The sequence below is a fragment of the Carcharodon carcharias genome, chromosome 15, assembly GCF_017639515.1.
Source record: "Carcharodon carcharias isolate sCarCar2 chromosome 15, sCarCar2.pri, whole genome shotgun sequence".
Classification (NCBI taxonomy): Eukaryota; Metazoa; Chordata; class Chondrichthyes; order Lamniformes; family Lamnidae; genus Carcharodon; species Carcharodon carcharias.
The window spans coordinates 123,244,226-123,269,755 of NC_054481.1; the positions used below are offsets into that span (position 1 = coordinate 123,244,226).

Sequence of the window (25,530 nt, forward strand, 5' to 3'; positions counted from 1 at the left end):
CCTTATATTGCTTTACAGCCAATGCCCCCCTGCACCTCAGTTGGTATAATTTCCACCCTAGCTTTTGTCATCTTAAATGCTTCAACCAGAAATATTCAATCTTGTCTGATATCACTACTGCCACTTACATTCATTCACACAGTTACTGCAATAAAAGATCGCTGGCTTATCATTTGCACTCATGGCTTTGACAGACATCCTACAAAAGGAAAATGGAACAGAAAATGCTGGAAATACTCAGCAAATCTGGCAGCATCGGTGGAGAGAGAAACAGAGTTCATGTTTCAAGTCAATGAACATTTATCTGAAGCTGTTTCTCGCTCCGAAGATACTGCCAGACCTGTTGAGTGTTCCCTGAGTTTTCTATTTTATTTCAGGTTTCCAGCGTTGGCAGCATTTTGCTTTTGGTCCTACCATAAGTCATATTTCCTGTGCAGATGGTTAGCGAAATGCTTGGGGCTCACAATGCTCTTTCTGCTTCCCCCAATCTTTTCAGTAAACGCACTAGCTGGCTTGCTAGCTGAGCCACACAGGCCCAGCAGGTCTCCCACTTAACCAGAGTTAGCTGATCTCGGTCAGGGCTAGGGTTACTGTTGTCACCATTCGTCTTTCCAAGTTAGGGAACAAAGCAATAAGGAACCTCTGAACCTCAACACCCAATGGGCATGGCTGAAAAGGACTTGTATACAAACATCAGGATTACACTTGGCTTTAGTGGCCCTAGACCACAGTCAGGTTTATTGCCCGAGACGGTGGATTTTCCACTTTAGGGCTGTGGTGCAAGAACTTGGTGGGACCTGAACACTCGTCACAAACTACATAAAATGTTCACTCGATTGATTCCTGGGATGAGGGGGTTATCTTACGAGGTGAGGTCAGACAGGCTGTGCCTGTACCTATTGGGCTTTAGAAGGATGAGAGTTGATCTTATTGAAACACAAGATCCTGAGATGGCTCGACAGAGTGGATGCTGGAAGGTCGTTCCCCCTTGTGGGAGAGACCAGAACTAAGGGACACAGTTCAAAAATAAGGGAGATAGAGGAGATGGAGATGAGGTGAATTTTTTTTCTCTTGGAAGGCCGTGAGTCTGTGGAATACTCGTTCCCCAGTGAGCGGTAGAGGCTGGGTTATTGAGTATTTTTAAGGTAGAGGTAGATAGTTTCCTGACTAACGAGGGAGTCCAAAGTTATCGGGTGTGGGCAGGAAAGTGGTGTTGAGGCCACTATCAGATCAGCCACGATCTTATTGAATGGTAGAGGTGGCTCAAGGGGCTGAATGGCCTACCCCTGCTCCTAATTCATATGTTCATAGAATTTTCCATCCATTAACATTTAAGGGAGGAAAGAAAAGGACTGTGTATTCAAGTTAGCACTACTTATAGGCCAACAAGGTCTTACACCCAAAACCCTTCAAGGGGAAGATCCACCTAGCAATTTCTAGGCCAACAAACAGAGAATACTCATTTTGGTGTAGACTGGAAGATTGTCAGTCCCATACTCACAAGTCAGTGCCTTCAGGTGTGCAAGAGGAACCAATGTTGCTTTAGTCCCAAATTCAATTTAGTACATGTCAACACCCTCCCTCCACACCTCACCACCGTGCCCCCGACCACAAGCTCCCCAACCCCCTTCCCTTCCTAATCTTATGGTTTCACATTAAGCAATGAATCACACATGAAATTCATTCATCCAACTAGCAGTGCAATACTAGCGGGTCTGTATAACATCACACAACTGTTTAAGTGGTGGAGACGCAAACAGAACAGGAAACCACAGTGTGTGAGACACTAAGCAGAGCGAGGTGTTTGATCCAAGCACAACGCCTCTGGCAAATTGGCAGAGACACTTTAAAAGAAAGACAAACTTTTATATTAGCACCTTTCATGTCCTCAGGATATCCCAGAGTGCTTCACTACCAATTAATTAATTTGGAAGTGTACTTGCTATTTTGTAAGCAAGTACGGCAGCCAATTTGGCAACAGCAAGGTTCCAAATTCAGCAAATGGGATAAGTGGTGATTTAAATCAGTTTTGCTGGTGTCTGCCAGGATGCTGGAAGAACTCCTTGCCCATCTTCAAACAGTGCCACGGGATCCTTAACATCCACCTGAGGAGGCAGACAGAGACTCACATGCAAACTCAAAGACAGCAGCTGCAACAATGCACGTTCCCTCAGCACTTCACTGGAGCTCCCAGACGAAGTGGCACAGCGCCGAAGTGTGGCTCATACCCACAACCCTCCGACTTTGAGAGAAAGTGCTTCCAACTGGAGCAAATTGACATTTCAGACCTAGGTCTGGATGGCAAAGCCAAAGGACAGAGCCACCTATCTATAGTCAATGAGCAGAATCTGCAGCTCTAGGTGTGGTTCCGCCCACTCTCTGGAAAGTTATAATTTAGCGCAAACGACAATTTGCATTTATATAGCGCCTTTAATGTAATAAAACATCACAAGGCACTTCGCAAGAGCGTTCTTAAAACAGAATCTAACACCGAGCCACAGAAGGGGACAATAGGGCAGATGACCAGACACTTGGTCAAAGAGTTCAGATTTAAGAGCGGTGTCAAGGCAGAGAGATGCAGGGAAGGAATTGCAGGGATTAGAGGCTCAGTGGATGAAGGCACGGCTGCCAAAATTGGGAATGCACAAGAGGCCAAGATTGGAGGAACCCTTGAAGGTTTGGATGGGGGGAGGGAGGCTGGAGGATGTTAGAGGGGAGCAAGACCATGGAGGGATTTGAACACAAATATGAGAATTTTAAAACCAACACTTTGTGAACCAGTAGACAATTTAGGTCAGCAAACACAGACTCATGGGAATGGTAACAGGGCAACGCATTAACAACAACAACTTACATTTAGATAGCAACTTATAACACAATAAACTGTTTCAAGGCAACAGCATTATTAAACAATATTAGCAATGGAGCCAGATAATAGCGCAAATTTCAGCCTCCGGATTGTCGGAGGCCAGACATATGACCAGAGATGTGCGTCGAGACCCTGTGGGAGTTTTGATGTGTTGGCCTATGTGGCAATTATCAGGGAAGTTTCAACTTCCGATGGGAAATTCCCCTTCTCTCCCAGTTACAGTCGGAGACTTGGGACAGTTCCAACTTACCTACCTGAACCGTTACCCAGGAAATGTTGGGCAACTTAAAACCTAGTCTAACTACAGGGTAACTACATAATGGACCTCCCTAGTCACTCTCGCTGCCCCCCTCTCATCCACACCACCCCCCCCTCTCATCCACACCACCCCAGCCCCAACTGCCACTACACCCACCCACACTACCCACTTACCTTACCATCCTACCCGTTCACTCATTCACCACTCACCGATTCACCCATCCACTATCATTCAAACTACACCTTTAAACTTCCCATGCGGCACCTAGTGCTGTATAAGGGAGACTTGTCCTGTCTTCCTCCTAACTCTACTCCGCTGCGACAGTGCTCTTGAAAGCCCACTGCACTCCGAATTTATGGCAAAGTCGGGCAAGACCCAGCATGGAATGAGGGAGAAATTTCAAGTGGAGCAGCAATCCACCAATGATTGCCACTCCTCAGGACATCCAGGCCAGTGTTGTTGGACCAGATGACCAACAGCCTGATCAAAAAGAGGTAGATCTTAAGGAATATCTTAAAGGAAGAGAGGTTGGCGGGGTGGGGGGGGTGGTGATTGGAGAGGGTTAGGGAGGGAATTCCAGAGCTTAGGGCCTTGACAGCTTGGCTGCCAACGGTGAAGTGATTAAAATTGGGGCAGCTCAAGAGGCCAGAATTGCATAAGCACAAATATTTCAGAGGGTCGTGGGGTTCGAGGAGATTACAGATATAGGGAGAAATGAGGCCATGGAGGGATTTGAAAACAAGGATGAGCGAGAATTTAAAAACCCAGGCATTATTTAACTGGGAGCCGGTGTATGTCAGCAAACACTAGGAGTGATAGGCGAATGGGATTTGCTGCTAGTTAGGACACAGGCAGCAGAATTTTAAATGACCTACGGAGTGTAGAACCAGGGAGGCCGAGCAAGAATGCATCAGAACCGTCAAGTCCAGAGATATCAAAAGCATGGATGAGGGTTTCCGCAGCAGATAAGCTGAGGCAAAGGCGGAGTTGGGGGATGTTACAGACGTGGAAATAGGCAGCCTTAGTGATGGCACAGGTATGTGGTCAGAAGCCCATCTCAGGGTCGAATACACCAAGGTTGCAAACAGCCTTAAGCAGTTGCCAGGGAGAGGGATGGAGTCGGTGGCAAAGAAACAGGAGTTTGTGACAGAGACTGAAGACCGTCTTTCCAATATTTAGTTAATTAAATGTCTCTGATAGGTGTCTTAGCTCTGCCATATTATACCATTCCCACTGAAGATTGCCTCGACTCCAGTGGCAATGCTGACATTTGACTGAGGTGGTCCTAGGTTTCTGGTGACAGGAAGCAATGCTTCACACCCCACAGCCTGCACACATGATGTTGGTAGTAACGAAAAGAAAGAGACAGATAGCCTATTTGTACTGCCAAACCTCTTGCTGTGCAACCCGAGCTGGGCCTCTCGGCTCCAAGTTTGTCCCACTTATTCGGAACTGAAAGTAGGGACTCGCTGCAATGCAAAAGTCACTCAGGCAGAAGTGCTGTCAGCCTATTCGACCATGGAAGGCATGGTGCACCAATCCTAATCCCACCCCGCACACATTTTCAGCGGAGGTCACTGCGCTATTACGATCGGGGGTAGGTTCTGAGGGAAATATCTCAATTATCTCAAATATCTGCCCGAAATATCTCAGTTGTGCTCTGCCCGGGTGCTGCCTCACTTGCTGAGCACTTTCTTTTTTTTTTTGGTTGAGGAGGTGGGAGCCCCAAATTCCTCTCCCCTTTCCGAGTCCAGATTTACAAGGCCTGCTGTTGCAGCCCAGGGTCACTGCCATCTAAACTCAGCCAGCATCGCCAATGGCGAGTCGAACCGGGGAGGGGGAGGGGTGTGGAAATCCTCCTCAGATTGGTACCACTCCAGTTGCACATCGCCTTGACCACCCATGTTGTCAGAATTGCACAGGAGTTGGCTCCTTAAGGTTCGACATAAACCCAACCTTCCATCGGGCCTTGGTTTTGTTTCAAAGCTGGTTTTATCCTGGCTGCACTGTGTACCGTCAGAAAGTTTTGTCTCCCACACCGCTGCCACAGCCCCCCAAAGTGTTGCCGAGGCCACAGAATCCTTGCTGTTGCTATGGCTACAGCTAATGCGTACCATCGATGAGGGCGAGTGTGCAGCTACTGGTGGGAGAAAAAGAATCCTCATGTTACCTGTGGGAAATCAGCTCGAGTTTGTGTCAGCTCCCTAAATTCCAGATTCAATGCAGGTGAGAGCCAATTATCACAGGCAGTAAAAGGCCACATACGTTGTTTAACTAGTCAGCCCGCCATCGCTCGCATGTACAGCATTAACTCTCCGTTCTGAGCAGCTTGTTTCACCTTAGTAACCCACAGTGGGGACAAAAGACAGAGTCAAGCTTTCATTTCAATAATAGAACAGCATTAATTTACTTTTAATGTGCTTGTTTCTGAAAATGAGGCTACTGCAATGTTAAATATTTGGCAATGATTAATAACCGTAGAAGCTACAATGTAGAACAAGCTCTTTCAGCCCATCGTGCCTCTGCTAGCTCGCCTTTTCCTCCAATCCCATCTTCCTACCATTTCCCCCCACATCTGATTCTGCCTTTCGTTTTCAAATACTTATCCTATTCCCTTTGAAATGCTTAAAAAAGCAGAACATTGCAGATGTTGGAAACCTGAAGTTTAAGAAAAAGAAGAGAAAATGCTGGAAATACTCAGCAGGTCCAGCAGCATCAGTCGGGAGGAGGTCAGGATTAACTGTGCAAGTGGGTGGGTTTTGAAGGAGTTAAACTCTTACCCAACAATTCAGGTGCTGCCTGACCTGTTGAGCATTTCCTCTTTCAAATATGATTTAGTTTCTGTCTCAACAGCCACTTGCCTTAAAATATTTCAAGTCCCAATAACGTTCTCTATACGGTTATTTTAAATGGTTTCACTACAGCTTTTCCCTCCTATTCACTTCTCTCCCAAATCATCGACACACACTGCGGTACAACTGCACAGACCACAGACAGCAGGGTGGAATCATAGTTGACCACCTTCATGCTTCAGCCCGACACAATTATCCCTGGATCGCAAAATACTGCGGACGCTGGAAATCGGAAATAAAAACAGAAAATGCTGGAAACACTCAGCAGGTCAGGCAGCACCTGTGGAGAGGGAAACAGTGTTAACGTTTCAGGTTGATGGCCTCTTCAGCAGAGCTGGAAAAAGTGCGAAATGTGATAGGTTTTGAGCAACGGGCGGATGGGACAAAGACAAAAGGAAGATCTGTGACAGGCGGAAGGTGCAGGAGAGAGTGAATGATAGGAGTCTAAGACAGAATGACAGAAGTCACCGGACTAGTAATCCAAAGGCTCAGGCTAATACTCTGGGGACATGAGTTCAAATCTCACCACAGCAGCTGGTGGAATTTAAATTCACTTCATAAACCTGCAATTGAAAGCTAGTCTCAGTAATGGTGACCATGAAACTATCGTTGATTGTCATAAAAACTTTCCTAGTTCATTAATGTCCTTTAGGGAAGGAAATCTGCCGTCCTTACCTGGTCTGACCTACATGTGACTCCAGGCCCACAACAATGTGGTTGACTCTTAGCTGCCCTCTGAAATGGCCTAGCAAGCCACTCAGTTCAAGGGCAATTAGGGACAGGCAACAAATGCCAATGATGCCCACATGAAAGGTTTAAAAAAAAGAGGGGTAGTCTTACATGGCCAAAGGGAATGGTGATGGGGCATTTCTAACCAACCCAGACCTGCTGTAAGGCTGTTTACTGTCTCGTTTAGAGTTCTGGAGGCTTGTATCGTTAAATATAAGCCAGTTACTGATAACCCATAACTATATATATATACATATCCCATGTACTGCCCTGCATGGGTGCTATCCCCATGTTGGCTCCATCCTACACAGTCCACAATCATTTGACGCTCCACATCAGCCCATGGGCGGTACTGGTAACCAGTCCCACCAAAACCCTTGCTCTGCCGAACCCCCTTATGCTAAAAGGGGCCATCAAAATACAAGTCCCTCTCTTTCCAGGGAATAAACATGGGTCTTTTCAGCTTCTCAGAGCCAGCTGGAGATCCAACCAATTTTCTTTCAGGAGAAGCTTCTAGGAGCATCTGTACATTGGTTCCACATGCCCGTCCCTGAGTTGGCAGTGTCTGGGCATTAAAAGAAAGACTTGCATTTACTTACGTCCTTTTAGCATCCCAAAAGCACTTTAGACCCAATGAAGTGCTTTTTCAAGTGGGGTCACTGTTGTAATGTAGCAAATTCTGGAATTAATTATGCATAGCAAGCTCCCACAAAGAGCAATGAGGTAAGTAACAGATAACCTGTTTCAGTGATGTTGGTTAAGGGATAAGTGTTGGCCGGGACACTGGGGAGTATTTTGAAGCTCATCTTTAAATAGCACCATGGGATCTTTCACATCCACCTGGGATGGCAGATGGGGCCATAACTTAATGTCTCATCCAAAAGGTCGTACCTCTGATAATGCAGCACTCCCTCAGTACTACACTCAAGTATCAGCCCAGATTATGTGCTCAAGTCTCTGGAGTGAGACATGAACTCAAGATCTCCTCATCACTCTGCTTCCATGTTCAAGAGTTGGAACTGAATCCTCACACTAAGTTCCCCAGCTTAGTATGACCAAGCATACACCATGACTAATTATACTCACCAACCCCACCCTTGTTGATGGACCCAGTAGATAAATACATTGCCCAGCATGGTTCTGAGCTACACAAGTTTAATCCTTAACTCATTTCCACCAGGGCAGTATTAGAATGCTGCAATTGAACTCAGTTCCCTGTGCTAAGAAGGAAAGATTAAAACCATTGAGGATTCCTGTCCCTGATCACTATCCAATGGATCCTACTTCAAACATGTGGGAACACTTGGAGAGGAAAAGGTCAGGTTCTACTGTATTGGTTCCACCATGGTCAAATAGTGAAGATCCAGGATCACCCAAAAACAGAAACCAGTAAAGCCCTGGAAGTCACTACTTCCAAAGGAACTGGTAAGCTGCTAATACTCACGGCCTTCAAGTTCACACATAGAGTCATGGAGGTCTATAGCACAGAAAAAGGCCCTTCGGCCCATCGAGTCTGTGCCCGTCAAAAAGTACCTAACTATTCTAATCCCATTTTCCAGCACTGGGCCCTTGGCCTTGTGTGCAATGGCATCACAAACGCACATCCAAATACTTCTTAAATGTTATGAGGGTTTCTGTCTCTGCCACCTTTTCAGGCAGTGAGTTCCAGATTCCCACCACTCTCTAGGTGAAAAAATTCTTCCTCACATCCCCTCTAAACCTCCTGTCCCTTACCTTAAATCTATGCCCCTGGTTATTGATCCCTCCACCAAGGGGAAAAGTTCCTTCCTGTCTACCCTATCTATGCCCCTCATAATTTTATACACCTCAATCATATCCCCCCTCAATCTCCTCTGCTCTAGGGAAAATAACCCCAATCTATCCAATCTCTCCTCATAACTAAAACTTTCCAGCCCAGGCAACATCCTGGTAAATCTCCTCTGCACTCTCTCTAGTGCAATCGCATCCTTCCTATAATGCAGATTCCAGAACTGCATGCAATACTCTAGCTGTGGCCTAACCAGCCTTTTATACAGTTCCAGCATAACCTCCCTGCTCTTATGTTCTATGCCTCAGCTAATAAAGGCAAGTCCCATATACCTTCTTAACCACCTTATCTACCTGTCCCACTACCTTAAGGGACAGGTGGACATGCACACCAAGGTCCCTCTGATCCTTGGTACTTCCCAGGGTCCTACCATTCATCGTATATTCCCGTGCCTTGTTTGTCCTGCCCAAGTGCATCACCTCACACTTATCTGGATTAAATTCCATTTGCCACTGATCAGACCACCTGACCAGCCCGTCTATATCCTCCTGAAATCTAAGGCTATCCTCCTCACTATTTACCACCCCACCAATTTTCGTGTCATCCGCGGACTTACTGATCAACCCTCCTATGTTCAAGTGTATATCATTTATATATACCACAAACAGCAAGGGACCCAACACTGATCTCTGTGGAACCCCACTGATCACAGGCATTCAGTCACAAAAACACTCCTTGACCATCACCCTCTGCTTCCTGCCACTCAGCCAATTCTGAATCCAATTTGCCAAATTGCCTTGGATCCCATGATAAATGGCCACATAGAAATGGCATCAGGGAGTCATCTGCCTCTCCTGGAACCCTACCACCGTTTGAGTTAACATCCTCAGGGTAGATGGGGAGAAAAAGGCTCATTGTAATCAGCCGTGTAATTTAATGGCATTGTTACATTCTGCACTTGTGGAGCCCTTTTCTTGATAGAACATTAAACCAACTCCCATCTGAAACTACCAGCCCTCTTAAACCCTCACTGAACCGCTCAGATGGCTGTGAAAGATCAATTACAGTATTTAAAGCAAAGAAAGTTCTCTCCGATCTCCTGGTCAATATTCCTCCCTCGAGTAACCATCTTCAGCTGCTTTATCAATGACCTTCCTTCCATCACAAGGTCAGAAGTGGGGATGTTCGCTGATGATCGCACAATGTTCAGCACCATTTGCAACTTCTCAGATACTGAAGCAGTCCATGTCCAAATGCAGCAAGACCTGGACAATATCCAGGCTTGGGCTGACAAGTGGCAAGTAACATTCGCACCACACAAATGCCAGGCAATGACCATCTCCAACAAGAGAGAATCTAACCATCACCCCTTGATATTCAATGGCATTACCATCACTGAATCCTCCACTATCAACATCCTGGGGGTTACCATTGACTAGAAACTGAACTGGACTAGCCATATAAATACTGTGGCTACAAGAGCAGGCCAGAGACTACGAATCCTGTGGTGAGTACCTCACCTCCTGACTCCCCAAAGCCTGTCCACCATCTACAAGGCACAAGTCAGGAGTGTGATGGAATACTCCCCACTTGCCTGGATGAGTGCAGCTCCAACAACACTCAAGAAGCTTGACACCATCCAGGACAAAGCAGCCCCTTGACTGGCATCCCTTCCACAAACATTCACTCCCTCCACCACCGATACACAGTGGTAGTAGTGTGTACCATCTACAAGATGCACTGCAGCAACTCACCAAGGCTCCTTAGGCAGCACCTTCCAAACCCACGACCACTACCATCTAGAAGGACAAGGGCAGCAGACAGATGGGAACAGCACCACCTGGAAGTTCCCCTCTAATCCGCTCACCATCCTGACTTGGAAATATATCACCGTTCCTTCACTGTCGCTGGGTCTAAATCCTGGAACTCCCTCCCTAACAGCACTGTGGGTGTACCTACACCACATGGACTGCAGTGGTTCAAGAAGGCAGCTCACCACCACCTTCTCAAAGGCAAAGAGGGATGGGCAATAAATGCTGGCCTAGCCTGCGATGCCCACATCCCATGAACAAATATATATTTTAAAAAAAGCAACACCAAACTCAATTTTTCCATCTGGGAGATTAATTGGTCATTCATCTCATTTGCTGGCTATGGGGCCTTGCTGAACACAAATCGGCTGCTGCATTTCCCACACAATACAGTGACTGCACATCAAAAACAATCTACTGTTTATGAAGCATTTTGGGACACTGATATAAAAGACAGGTTCTTCCTTCTGTTACATCAGTTTTCTTCACTCTTTTCTCAAGTATTTATGTGGAACAAGGTCAGTCTCATGCTGTTGAGGTTGATGTTGAGCTGCTGCTCGTAAAAAAAAAAGGGAGAGCGCCTGGAGGGGTTTATCCCAACCCTTCAAACAAAAAAATCCCACCAACTTTGGAAAAAGGGTTGGCTTACAAGTAGATGGAATTTCTCACTCCAGCCTAGTGCTAATCGCAGGCTTGAAGTCTACGTTTCATATCAAGCTGGAAGTGACCTGAAGTGAGGTTGCCTGTGTTAAATGCTGCAATCAACATGCTCTGGAAGCAAAGCACCATTGATTGGCATATGTTATTCCCACATGCCATCACCCCATCCCATATCCCCCCTTCATCCCACATGCCCCCCCCCCACCCCCTCCCAAGTGCTAGCAGCACTTTCAGGGAGTAGAACATTGACCCCTAGACTTACAACAGCATCAGTGAGCCACTCCTTAGTGGTTCTTGGGTTAGTTGTTTGCATATTTCCCACATTGACCTGCAAGGGGCCTATGGAGAGCAATGCAAGGGGAAGGAGTGTGGTGAATGAAGCTCATTGTTCTGCTATCAAAACTGGATCTGCAAACTAAAAAATGCATGTAACCCCCCACAGTGCAAATGGAGGTTACATTTATTCCAAAGTAATGCCCACCTTACCAAGCCACATGTATAAATCTCATTTCTTTTTAGAGTGAATCACCTGCTGGCACTCTGGGCAAGACTTACCAGCGTTCCACCTATATAGCTGGCAGATAAGATCAGCTATGGCAGCACATCTACCCAAGGATAGACACCTCTCTCTGGTTTCATCCATCATCAGTTCAGAATAAAAAAAATTCACTTCCCCAACACATTACATGACATGGGACTGCAGAACTCAAATCAGGAAGTTTAGTTCCTTAACCTGTGCCGAGTTGCCACAGACCACCACAGGGGCATCTCAAGCTTTTAAGCTGGTTAAAATGAAGCACTACATTTGGCAGCACTCCAACTCCTAATAATTATCCAAAGCCCCTACTGGAGTGGTGTGTCACAGGCGGGCGAGGACAGGGTTAGGCTCAGTTTTGCCTCCTCACCTCTGTCAGAAAAGCCATTAGCAAGCTGGAGGATCACACTTGGTTGGAGAAATGCAAGTGTGCTCCTCATGGAATGGGGTGGAACAGGAGGGAGGAGGGGGAGACCTCGACAGCCATACTTAACATTGTCTTCATTCAATGTGCCCATGTTTGCACTTTTTAGTAAGAGTCACTGGAAAGCATTGAGCAACAGGAACACTGGCTGAATTCTCCACCCCATAGTTCAGTGGTTTGGAGGCCATTTACTTATAATCCAAATGTTATTTTGCTCACGGGATGAGAACCTGCATGTTGCCATTCTGGTTTTTAGTGCCCTGGTGACCAAGCATGATGCAGCTACTGGAGAGCAATTTGAAAAATCTCAATATGTTGAAAATATTAAATCTCTGCTAAAACCTCCTAGTTGCTATCTGGGGATACCAGTGTGCGATGAGACCAGGGTCAAGATCAGCTGTGCTGTTCCCTGCCCAGTCAAATGATATGATGCACTGTCTAGGGTAGCACAAAGAATGGTTAGCTATGCGAGATATCAGGGGCACCTAGAGTTGGCGGTACTTGTACCCCAAAAGGAGTCAGGGTCTTATAAACAGGGGGTTGGAAGCAAAATCAAGATGGATTAAGAACCTAAGATCATAATAGGAGTAGGCAATATGACCCCCTTGAGCCCACTCCACCATTCAATGTTATCATGGCTGATCTTTGACCACAATTCCACATTCCTGCCTGACCTCCACATCCCTCGATTCCCCTTGAATTCAAAACTCTACAGACTTCCCTCCTGGTAATATTCCACGACTGAGTCTCCACAGCTCTCCGGAGTAGACCCTTCCAAAGATTCACAACCCTTTGAGTGAAGGAATTTTTCCTAAATGATTGGCCCATTATCCTGAGACTATGCCCCCTAGTTCCAGACTCTGCAGCCAGGGAAAACAATCTCTGCCTAGCCTGTCAAGGCTTCTCAGAACCTCAGAAGTTTCAATAAGATCAATTCCCATTCTTGTAAAATCCAGAAAGTATAGGCCCTTTCTATTCAACCTCTCATCATAGGAAAACCCTCTCATCCCACCAATTAAGGACTGATGCTCATGATCTCCATTGGATTTCACAGTACTCAGGATTACCTGTAAACTTAGTCAAAGTAGTTGCTTTTGTGACCATTCTATGGGACCAAAGTGTGATCTTGAATGCTGTTCAGCTTCTATCAAGAGCTAAACACCCACACATTATAATTGTAGTAGTTACTGAGTATTTCCAATAACAAACCATAGGTATTGGCAAGATTATACTGGTACTTGCGTAGGCAGTGCAGTGTGGTCACTATCTCACAGAATGGAAAGATATGATGCTGACACGATTGGTCCAGACAACAACTTGCATTTATATAGCACCTTTAATGAAGTTAAACATCCCGAGGCACTTCAAGGAACACAAACAAAATTTGACATGAGGCCATATTAGGAGATATTAGGGCAGATGACCAAAAGCTTCATCAGAGATAGGAGTTTCTTATAGGAGGAAAGGGAGATAGAGAGAGATTTAGAGGGCATTCTAAGGCTTAGGGCCTTGGCAGTTAAAGACACAGAAGCCAATGGTGCAGCAATTAAAAATTGGGGGAGACGCAAGAGGCCGGAACTAGAGGAGCACAGTGATCTCGAAGGGCTGGAGGAATTTAGAGATAGGGAGGGGCGAGGACAACTGAAAACAAGGATGAGAATTATTAAAAGCAATATACTGCGGATGCTGGAAATCTGGAACAAAAACAGAAAATGCTGGAAAAACTCAACAAGTCTAACAGCATCTGTGGAGAGAAAAAAAGTATGACTTGAATGAGCTCTGAAGTGTCATATGGACTCGAAACATTAACTGATTTTTTTCTCTCCACAGATGCTGTTAGATCTGCTGAGTTTTTCCAGCATTTTCTGTTTTCGAATGAGAATTTTTAAATTGAGGCACTGCTTAACTGGGAGCCAATGTAGGTCAGTGAACACTGGGCCGATGGGTGAACAGGACTTTGTGTGAATTAGGATACAGGCAACAGCAATATGAGCAGCCAGTAACAAGTTCTTCCAAAGGTTCAACTGGTGAAGACAGTGTTGAGCACAGCAGAGTGTTCTAACTTCAATTCCTGCTGCAGATTGAGTAGGCTAGTCTAGGTCAGTGGCAATAGGGATAGCGCAATTAACCTTGGAGGCTCTCCCGTCTTCAAGTCCAGGAGCTGAGGCTAGGGAAAGAGCAGCACTGATCCCTATTCAATGAACACTGTTAGAAAAGTGCATCCAGTGAACAGACACAGGCACAACAGGTGCCAGAGGGAAACTAAAGGCCCTGGAGCTGTACCCCAACATAACTTCCTGCCTTTGGGAGATGGTCAAAATTAGCACCACTTGGATCAGCATTTAGGAGCTGCCTTGAGGCTTCCTCCACAGAGTAAAGCTGAAAAGACCCCCTGCAACAGCTCGCTCAGTTCAATGCTGAGCCATGCAGATCAACACGATCCAGTTTCAATCCATAGCCCATGTCGAGTTAGCCCATCTCAGCTAAGGAATCAGTGCGGGCAATTCTAAAAACCACAATGTACTAGGGGATGGGGGAGGTGGGGGGGGGGGGGGGGGGGGGGGGGCAAAGGAGGTGAAAAGAAAATTGGGTGGGTCTCCAACATTGGATCACTTCCCAGCGGCTCCTTTGAAATAAGTGCATGTCATCAGTTAGGAGCAGGCCGTGACACTCCTACATAGTGAAGTAAATCTTTGGGAACCCGCTGCCAGGGCTTAAGTATGGTTCGGTGGGCGAGATACCAGAGAGCCTCCTGCACGTGTCACCACCTTCAGGAGAGGGGTGCACATGACTAGTTTTGCTCCTCACTGGGGATTACCGATGGGAGAATGAATTTCCCTCTCCCACATACAGTAACCAGAACAGTCACTTCACACAGAAGCAGCCCACCCCCTTCAGCCACCCACTCAGGCTACCGAAAATCCAGCTGTTGAATTCTGAGCGAGCTATGAGCTGGTTGGAGACTAGCAGAGCCAAAACAGTCCCTGTCGCTCTCTTTGTGGAAATTTCACTGCTGGTTGGGGTTTGTGGGGTAAAAAGTATCAAAACTAACCTTCCAACTCTAAAAGAAAAAGGCCAGGTTCGTCTTAAAAGGCTCAGCCACAAGCCAGCCGAGAAATGTTCACACAAAGCACATCAAAACGTTGAATTTAAGTTTTGTCCGAACAATCTGAAGTTCGCTGCAGAACCAATGTCACTGCAGTCCCAGCACCCTCAGGAATACAAACGGAATAAAACGCAACACACTTAAGTCACGGCTACAGATCGGGATTCCTGTGCAGAGGATCTGGATCCTGCAATATTTGGAGATTGTTCTCCTGTAGAGTTTAAGCAGCCTGCAGCCATGTTTATTCTAGCATGCCCCAGATCTACCTTTCAGAAGGAATACAGTTCAGTCACTGAGAGTTTGCTGGAGGTGAGGTCCACCGCAACCGGGAAAAGACCCGATCACCCGACTTCACCACAGCATTTCTTTTTAAAAATGAAAGGGCAAACGCGTCGGAACTTGAACACAGCCCCGACTCTCCTGTTTTTTTAAAAAAAAACAAAACAGTTCAATCAACGCCTTTAAGTTTTACGGACAATAAAAGCTGCCATCTACCACAGCCCCCAGGACACACAAAAAGATGGAAGGAAGCCCTTCTCTCGAATACAATGTGGAGAATTTAACTCGCCCTCAGAGCGAGAAGGTCGTGTGTACTTTCCCTGCGATGTGACAATAAGCCAGCACCTTACTTAGAGCAGCCCCCGGGATCAATAATGAACTTCCCTCGCAACCTGGACTTTAAGTAAGATTTTAAAGGGGACAAAATGAGTTCTTGATCACGCTGGCAAAATAAAATGTAAACGCAACAAGTGGTGTACAGTCCGTCCCCCCCCGCCCAACCTCGATCAGAGGGCTTTCTTCAGTAAGTTTCACCCAGTGCAATTTCTCTCTCTCTCTCCCACTCCAAGCCTTACCTTGCACGAGTAGGTATTGTAAACAGGATCCACATTCATAATCTCCTCTACCGTCCCCGTTAAAACAACATTCGCCTCTTCTTCCCGGCTCTCCAACTCTTTCTCTGGGCACAAACTGGAGCAAAAATCTATCGCAAGAGGCAGCAGCAGGATGAAGAGATGAATGGGCAAAGTCAGCCTCACGGCGCTTCCTCGTCCCATGGTCATCGACATAACACACACCATACACAACAAAAAAAAAACCTAGAGGGATTTATTCTTTTTTTTAAAAAAAAGGGGGGGGGGAAGCAACCAGAAGTATTGAGCTCCCGGTGCAATTCTGCTGATTTCCCCTCCGATCCCGGCTTGTTTAATTTTGCAGCCGGGATTTTAAGACCTCAGGGAGTGGTGGGGGGTGGGGGTGGTCGCTGCTCCTTGGCTACAAGCACCCAGGAAGAGAGAGAGGAAGAGATTAGTCCCTCTCCCAAGTTGAGCTAGCGGCGCTGAGACACTGAATGCACAAAGCTCCGTCTCTCCCTCTCCCTCCCTCTCTCAGCTCCGCTTCTCAGGATTTGCATAATCAGTTTGTAGAATACAGATCAGCCCACAACCCCTCTCTCTCCCTCCCTCTCTCACTTCATTTCATTCACTCCCCTGATCGCGATGCACTGCTTTAAAACGCCACCCCCCCCCCCCCCCCCCGGAAATGCAGCTAAAACCCTGGCGTTAATCGATAACCGCACGCCGACGTGATCAGACTTCACTCCAGGGGTGTGGGAGAGACTTTCTGCTGGAATTTGACGTGGAATAATGCATTGATATGCCTCCCCTCACCCTCCCTTCCCTCCCCCTACCGCCGGTTGAGGACTGCAGCTCGGGTCTGTGATTTCCCTTCGTGAAACAAGCTGTAGTTTGTGGCAGTGTCCGTGGAGGGGCGGGTATTACCTACCCACGGATTTAAGAAGAAGTAATGGTGCACAGCACAGATTTTAGGATCGGTGCGAGGCAGTGTCGGTTCCCTCCCCCATAAACACATGCCCGAGAAACAACTTTGTACAGTGTCAACTGAGCACCCAATACAAGCAGAGACCACCACCGCCTCCAGGTGCCTCCTGGCTCTTCTTAACTCCATTGTTCAGTTGGGCTCTACCTCTCTCTTCAGGCTTCACCTGTACCACAAACCAGCGTCAGTTCTAAGGTGCTCCGCTCATCAGGTGTGAGGTGCTCCCAGTGTTACTGCAGCAAGTCTGCCCCATGCCCAGCTCTCCTGCTTTCCATGGAGGTTGAAAATGGACCCAGCCTGCAGGGACATCATGGACATCTAGATGGGGCCAGTGGTGGTGGTGGGGGGTGGGGGGGGGGGGGTACATACCCAATGTCATCCTCATCCTGATGGCCACCCTGATGTGCGGCTGGATCTGGCCAGGCTGCCATGGAATGCTGCACTTGATTGGACCCTACAGCACCAGCTATTCCTGATGGAAAAGTTTGTGCGGAATAACACCTTTGACCGCCAGTCCCATCAGGCGGCAGTTCTCACGTAACATCCTCCATGTCAGAGGGCTCCCTGAGCAGATTGTCAAAAACATTTGGCGGAATGCCTCATCATCAGAACTTTCAAACAAGGAGCATGATGGAGCTTGGCCCGCGGTGAGATGGGCCTTCCCGTCAGATTCTCCCTGCACGCCTGGCATCTCAGCAACACCATACGCTGCTCTCAAGATGGCTGCGGTAGGGAAGAGACATCCCTTTTGGGATGTGCTGTTGCAAAGATGCTGTGGGAAGAGGTGCCCTGGTTTTTGGCGATGTTCATTCTGAGCAGTGCCGTAACACAGGACCCAGTGCTGAGCACTGATCTCTTGTGATGAGTGGGGGGATTTTCCCAAGAGTAACTGAGGCATAGAATGGGGTAAGTCGAGGTTTGACTCTCCGACCATTCTGACTAAATTGACTTAGGTATGACAAGGAGCAAGTTAACAAATTGGGGAAAATAAAATAGGCAGCTATATTAACAAATAATGATGTAGAGCAACAGTCAGCAACATTTCAAACAGTATTCAACAGAGTGCAGGAAAAATATATTCCACTGAAAGGAAAGAACAAACTGAAAACTAATGGGACACGATGGATATGTAAAGGCTTAAGGGAACATTTGAGGGTTAGAAAAGAGGAATACATTAAATATATAGACAGCAGAGGAGAGCAAGATATGAGAAAATAAGAGATTAGGAGAGACAAAAAATAATTAAGAAAGCAATTATAAACTAAGTTATCAAGAAACATTCAACAATGAGTAAAATATTCTACAGGCATATCAATAAAAAAGGAAGGCAGAGATGGGAATAGGGTTATTAGGGGTAATACCACAAATAACAATAGAGAGATGGCAGGAATATTAAAGTTAGTTTGCTTTAAGGAAGTAGAACAGGTAGATGTAACATTGAATGATGTGATGAACAACGGAGATAAGTGCATTGATAATAAAAAATAAGCAAAACAAACTCAAAGAGAATAAAACTTCTGGTCTGGATTGATTACACCCTCATATTGTAAAAGAATCTAGGGAAGAGATGGCAATGGCATTACTACTCACACATATGAACATACAAATTAGGAGCAGGAGGAGGTCATTCATCCCCCCGAGCCTGCTCCACCATTGATAAGATCATGGCTGATGTGATTGTGGCCTCAGCTCCACTTTCCTGCCTGCCCCCTATACCCTTTGGCTCCCTTGTCAATCCAGAATCTATCTATGTCAGCCTTAAAAACATTCAATGACCCAGGTTCCACCGCTCTCTGGGAAGAGCATTCCACAGACTAACGACCCTCAGAGAGAAAAAAATTCTCATAATCTCCATCATAAATGGGATTTGCCTTACTTTTAAACTATGATCCCTCGTTCTAGTCTCTCCCACATGGGGAAATATCCTCTCAGCATTCATCCTGTCGAGTCCCCTCAGGATCTTATATGGCTCAATAAGATCACCTCTCATTCTTCTAAAGTCCAAGGGATACAGGCCCAACCTGTCCAACCTTTCCTCATAAGATATCCCCTTCATCCCAGGAATCAGTTGAGTGAACCTTCATTGAACTGTTTCTAATGCAATAATATCCTTTCGTAAGTAAGGAAACCAAAACTGTACACAGTACTCCAGATGTGGTCTCACCAACACAATGTAGAGCTGTAGCAAAACTTCCCTACTTTTATATTCCATTCCCCTTGCTGTACCTAGATACTGGCTTTTTTGTGATTCATGTACCAGGTCACCTGGGTCCCTCTGTACCGAGAGTTCTGCAATGCCTTTCCATTTAAATAAAATACTGCTGCTTTATTCTTCCTACCAAAGTGGACAGCTTCATATTTTCCCACATTATACTCCATCTGCCAAATTTCAAATTAATAATTCATTAGAAAAAGGTGTAGCCAGAGAACTGGTAGATATCTAATGTAATTCCTATATTTAAGAAGGGAGGCAGAACTTTTTTTTATTCTTTCATGGGTTTTGGCATTGCTGGCTAGGCCAGCATTTATTACCCATCCTTAATTGCCCTTGAGAAGGGATCATTGAGCGCCTTCTTGAACCACTGCAGTCCATGTGATGTGAGTACTCCCACAAAATTGATAGGGAGAGAGTTCCAGGATTATAATCTAGCCAGTGAAGGTACGGTGATATAGTTCCAAGTTAGGATGGTGTGCGGCTTGGAGGGGAACTTACAGGTGGTGGTGTTACCAATCACCTGCTGGCCTTGTCCTGCTAGGTGGTAGAGGTCACTTGGAAGGTGCTGTTGAAGAAGCCTTGGGGAGTTGCTGCAATGTATCTTGTACATGGTACACTCTGCTGCCACTGTGTGTCACTGGTGGAGGGAGTGGATGTTTACGTTGGTGAATGGAGTGCAGATCAAGCAAACTGCTTTTTCCTGGATGGTGTCAAACTTCTTGAGTGTTGTTGATGCCACATCCACCCAGGCAAGTGGAGAGTATTCCATCACAGCTCTGACTGTGCTTTGTAGATGGTGGACAGGCTTTGTGGAGTCAGGTGGTGAGTTGCTCATCACAGAATTCCCAGCCCCTGACCTGCACTTGTAGCTACAGTATTTACATAGCTGGTCGAGTTCAGTTTCTGGTCAATGGTCACCCCAGGATGCTGATAGTGGGGCATTCAGTGATGGTAATGCCATTGAATGTCAAGGGGACATGGTTAGATTCTCTCTTGTTGGACATGGTCATTGCCTGGCAGTTGTATGACATGCATGTTACTTGCCACTTATCAGCCCAAGCCTGAATGTTGTCCAGGTCTTGCTGCATATTGACATGGACTGCTTCAGTATCTGAGTAGTTTTGGATGGTACTGAACATGTGCAATCGTCAAAAACATCCCCACTTCTGACCTTATGATGGAAGGAAGGTCATTGATGAAGCAGCTAAAGATGGTTGGACCTAGGACACTACCCTGAGGAACTCCTGCAACAATGTCCTGGGACTGAGATAATTGACTTCCAACAACCTCAACCATCTTCCTTTGTTCTCGGTATGACTCCAACCCGTGGATAGGTTTCCCCTTGATTCCCATTGACTTCAATTTTGCCAGGGCTCTTTGATGCAACATTTGGTCAAATGCAGCCTTGATGTCAAGGGCAGTGCCTCTCACCTCCACGTCCAGGAAATTATAGACCGGTCAGCTTAACACCAATGGTAGGACAAATAATGGAATCTTCACTAAAGCAGAGAATGGAAGGAAGAACATCTAGAAATGAGAAATAGAATAATGAATAGTCAGCATGGATTTCAAATGGGAAAACTTTGCGTGACCAACCTTATTGAATTTTTTGAGGAGATAACAGTGCGAGTAGATAATGACGATGCAGTAAATGTAATTCATCTGGATTTTCAAAAGGCCTTCGTTAAGGTGCCTCACAATAGACTAATGAATAAGGTCAGAGAATGTGGGTTCAGGGGACAAGTGGCAGAATGAATTACTAGCTGGCTTCAAGACAGAAAGCAGAAAGTAGGCATAAAGGGTAATCATTCAAGGGGGCAGAAGATGGGAAGTAATGTTTCACAAGGATCCGTGCTGGGACTACTGCTGTTCACAATTTACAGTATTTAATGATTTGGAATTTGGAATTAAAAACACAATTTCTAAATTCGCAGATGACTCCAAATTGGGGGGAGGGGTAGTCAATACTGAGGAGGACTGCAACAAATTACAGGAGAACCTTAATAAACTTACAGAATGGACAAATAATTGGCAAATGAAGTTAACACAGATAAATGTTGATAGTACATTTGGTAGGAAGATTAGGGAAGTCATTTATTGCTTGGAAAATGCAAGTCTAGGTGCAATAGAGGAACAAAGGGATCTCAGAGTACAAATACATCAATCACTAAAAGTTGTGCCACAGATTAGCAAGGTCAGAAAAAAAAAAGCAAACCAAGCACTAGGTTTTATTTCCAGAAGGATCGATTTGAAAAGTAGGCAAGTTATGCTAAATCTGTATTGAGCCTGAGTACAGTGTGCAGTCCTGGTCACCATATTATAAAAAGGATATAGAGACACTATTCCCAAGGGGGAACAGAGAAGATTTACAAGGATGATACCAGTAATAAGTAAATATACATATCAAGAAAGGATTGACAGGATGGATCTTTTCTTTTGAGAAAGGAAGACTGAGGGGTGACAAAATAGATGTCTTTAAAATTCTGAAAGGTTTTGATCAAGTGGATACAGAGAGAATCTTTCCTCTGGTGGGAGTGAGCATAACTAGTGGACATCAATATAAGATAGTCATCAAGAAATCCAATGGGGAATTCAGGAAGAAACTTCTTCACCCAGAGAGTGGTGAGAATGTGGAACTTGCTAACATAGGGTGTGATTGAAGTGAATAGTAAAGATGCATTTTAGGGGAAACTAGACAAGCACATGAGGAAGAAGGTTACAATGGTAGATTTGGTTGAGAAAAGATGGGAAAAGGCTCGAATGAAGCTTAACACTGGTTGGGTCAAGTGGCCTGTTTTTGTGTTGTATGTCCCACATAATCCTACGTAGTTGGGAGTGGAGAGTGTTTAACTCCGGTTAGGTCAGGACATTTCAGTAGGGTTCCAATTTCTGACCACGATCTATTGATCACTTCTGGAAAGTGCATGCATGGGCATCAGTGGAAGGTTGGGTACAATTACAAAATTTGCAAATGACAGGAAACTTGAAAATGTAGTAAACAGTGAGGAGAATAGTAACAGAGGCCAGAATTTTCCAGCCCCTTATGCCGATGGGATTTTCCAGTCCTGCCGATGTGAATGGATTCCACACACCATGGGGGTGTCCACCATTGTTTGGAGGGTGGTGGTGGCGGGGGGCTGGAAAATTCCTGCCAGACTTCAGGAGTGCATATACCGGTGGAATGGGCAAACATATGGCAGATGTGGTGACACTGGCAATAATGCATTATTGCCATGCCAATTACCATGAGAATGAGAATGTGCCTCAACACAGGTTCAACGTCCACGGTAGAAGAAAAATAAGTAATTGTTTTAAAAAAAGCTTTCCACCATGTGGGGTGCCAGTCTCGCCGGTGCTATCAGGGCAAGGGGATGCAGTAAGAAAAGAACAGCCATTTGTAAGGGGTACTACCCCAGGCGTCTTTGATGACCCAGTTCTTAAAGCAGTTCAAGAAAGCTGCTGGGTTTTAAGAAGGGCTGGGTCTGGGGAGTGAGTATCGCTGCTTCACTGCCTTAAGTCCCAAAGATTTTTTGTGCACTTTTTCGGATGCAAAAACAATCAGCTTTTGTTGACAAAGAGCAAGTGTCTGCCAAAATCCTTGGCATCTGCAGCAGCAATTCAAAGGGCCCTGTGATCAGCATATCATTTGCATTTCTGAATTACCCAGGGATCGTCCACCTCTTCATTCTGACCCCTCCCCGATGCAGAGCATTCAATCAATCCAATTCAAAACACTGACACTTAATCTGAGGGGACGGGCCTCGGCAATGGTGCCTCGAGTAGCTGAATGCAGCATTGAAACATTATTAATTATCCAGAAAAATGTTCCCAGGTCTAAGAGCTGATGAGGCCAGGTGTGTGCTGCAGCTCACGGCAATTGGTTATTCCGAAGAAATAAAAGAATACTGACTATTGCAGCAGCTAGTTCATACTGGCAATTTCCCATAAAGAGCAATGAGATGCATGAGCAGCTAATCTTTATTTCAGTGGTGTTCAGTTGAGGGTAGAAACACTGGCCAGCGAGTGGGAGAACTCTCTGCTCTTCTTTGAATAGTGCCATGGGGATCCTTAACGTCCATAAGAAAAGATAGGCAGTTCCTCAGCTTAATGTCTCATTTGATGGATGGTACTTCCAACAGTACAGCACTTTCTTCGTACTGCACTGGAATGGCAGCCGAGATTATGAGCTCAAGTGCTCAAAAATGGCCTGAGATCAAAAGCTTCTGTCTCAGAGGCAAGAGTGCTAGGCACTAAGAATTACCCAAGAATTAGGAGCAAGTTATCTACGCACCCACTCAGGTGCATTGGGGAGGGGGAGGAACAGGGGGCATGCTTATTGCAGAGAAGGAGAATTTAAAATAAAATACACACACACACATACACATCTCTCTCTCTCTCTCTCTCTATATATATATATATAGGTGCAGCCTCTGTCTCAAGCACTCCAGCTGGAAACTAATATTTCAGTTTGTGCAGGGTAACTAATCAATTCTCTAACTACCAACAATTTGAGGTTCCCCTAATATTGGCGAGTGAGCAATGATCATTTAGTTGATTCCCAGGAGAAACTTTTAATGTAGCCTTAGAAACGATGGATGAATCACAATCAATCAATACATCATTCTCTGCCCCAAAAACCATCTGGAACATTCACCACTTTTATTAAGGAAATGAATTTAACAGACATTTTGGAGGGTGTCCAACCCAGAGCTCATGAATTCTGTACTTGTATTCTTGTTCTGACTCACAAAAAGCAATTTTGTTTGATGAGAACGTATGAGGTGATAGATATGATGGCTGGAGCTACTGCTTAACAGGCCAATCGTAAATCCCATGGCCATCCAGTTATTGTGCATTCTCATTGTACAAGATCAGCTGATAAAACTTCACAGGAACAAAGGAGAAGGAGGAGGCCATTTAGCCCCTCACACTTGGTCCTCCATTCAGTAAGATCATTGCTAATCTGTAACCAGACTCCAAGGCACTTGATATCTCTGGTTGGCAAAAAATCTATCAATCTAAATTTTAATATGATCGAGCAATCATTTGTCATCTGCAGAAGAGAGTCTTAAACTTCTACCATTCTTTGTGTATAGAAGAAATTTCTCAATTTCACTCCTGAAACAAAAACAGAAAATGCTGGAAAAACTCAGCAGGTCTAGCAGCATCGGTGGAGAGAGAAACTCAAAGTTAACGTTTCGAGACCCTTCTTCAGTGTGGTCATACGGACTCGAAACATTAACTTTGTTTTTCTGTCTCCACAGATGCTGCTAGACCTGCTGAGTTTTCCCAGCATTTTCTGTTTTTACTTCAGATTTCCAGCATCTGCAGTATTTTGCTTTCACTCCTGAAAGGTCCGGCTCTGACTTTTAGACTATGTCCCTAACTTCTAGGCTCCCCAACCGGTGGAAATAGTTTCTCCCTATCGACTCTATCTGTTCCCCTTAATACTTCGAAAACTTCAAACTAATCATCCCTTAAACTTCTAAATTCGAGGGAATATAAATCTAGTTTGTATCATCTCTCCTCAGAATTTAACCCTTGGAGTCCAAATAGCATTCTGGTAAATCTAGACTGCACTCCCTCCAAGGTGCAGAACTGCTCCTGGTACTCTGGATGTGGCCACATCAACGCTAAACTTGGAGTGTAACTCACGTGTAAAGACCCAAACCGAGTCTAACGCAAATAAAAACAGAAAATGCTGCAAATACTCAGCAAGCCAGGCAGCATCTGTGGACAGAGAAACACAGGCTGGGTCTTCCAATGCCACAGCGGTGAATGTTGCGACACTCATCACCATTGGTACATCGGTATCCTTTGGAGCACTTTAAACTTCTGAAGGGCAGATTTGCGCTGCCCGAACCCATCCGAAAATGTCTCTGGCACTGACCTCAGTGTCAGCGACTTGGACCTGTGCGCGGTACTTGCCTGAATTTTGACTCTAGTACTGTCCCGCAGTTATTTTCTGGTGTATGTCAGTGATTAACAGTGAAGCCCACCTCACCAACCCCCACAAAATCCCCCCGTCCTTTCCGACTACCCAACCCCTTGATTACCTGACCCCGTCTGAATACTCACCCCCCAACTACCAACCCCCCTAACTACCAACCCTTAAGTGCTTAAAAGACTTCCCTGAACAAGGCAACTGGTGTCATAGAAAGGGGGTCTGGACTCTCAGCTGCTCCTCTTTGTCATTGCTCTCAGTGGATTGCTACACTGAGGATTTGCAGCTGCAGTCGGACAAAGAAGACCCTGCCTCAAGGACAGAAAGAAATAGGATGTAATTATCTTCGCAGTCAATGGTGATTGTCCCAGCTTCACCACTGATCAGAAGATCTGGCCCAATGTTTCAGGTTAATGACCTTTCAGCAAAGCTCCAACGAAAGGCCATTGACCTGAAATATTAACTCAGTTTCTCTCTCCAAGGATGCCACCTGACCTGCTGCATGTTTTCCAGCATTTTCTG

At 45.6% G+C, this 25,530-nt stretch overlaps 1 protein-coding gene across 1 annotated transcript in view; it reads right to left on the minus strand.

Moving 5' to 3' along the window:
- agrn (agrin) overlaps positions 1 to 16,383 on the minus strand; it is a 478,028-nt gene extending 461,645 nt beyond the window's left edge. The window contains exon 1 of the mRNA XM_041206167.1: positions 15,868 to 16,383. Coding sequence (XP_041062101.1) covers positions 15,868 to 16,092 — 225 coding nt within the window. The 5' untranslated portion in view covers positions 16,093 to 16,383. The remainder of the gene's footprint in view (positions 1 to 15,867) is intronic.
- Between the last annotated feature and the right edge of the window lie 9,147 nt (positions 16,384 to 25,530).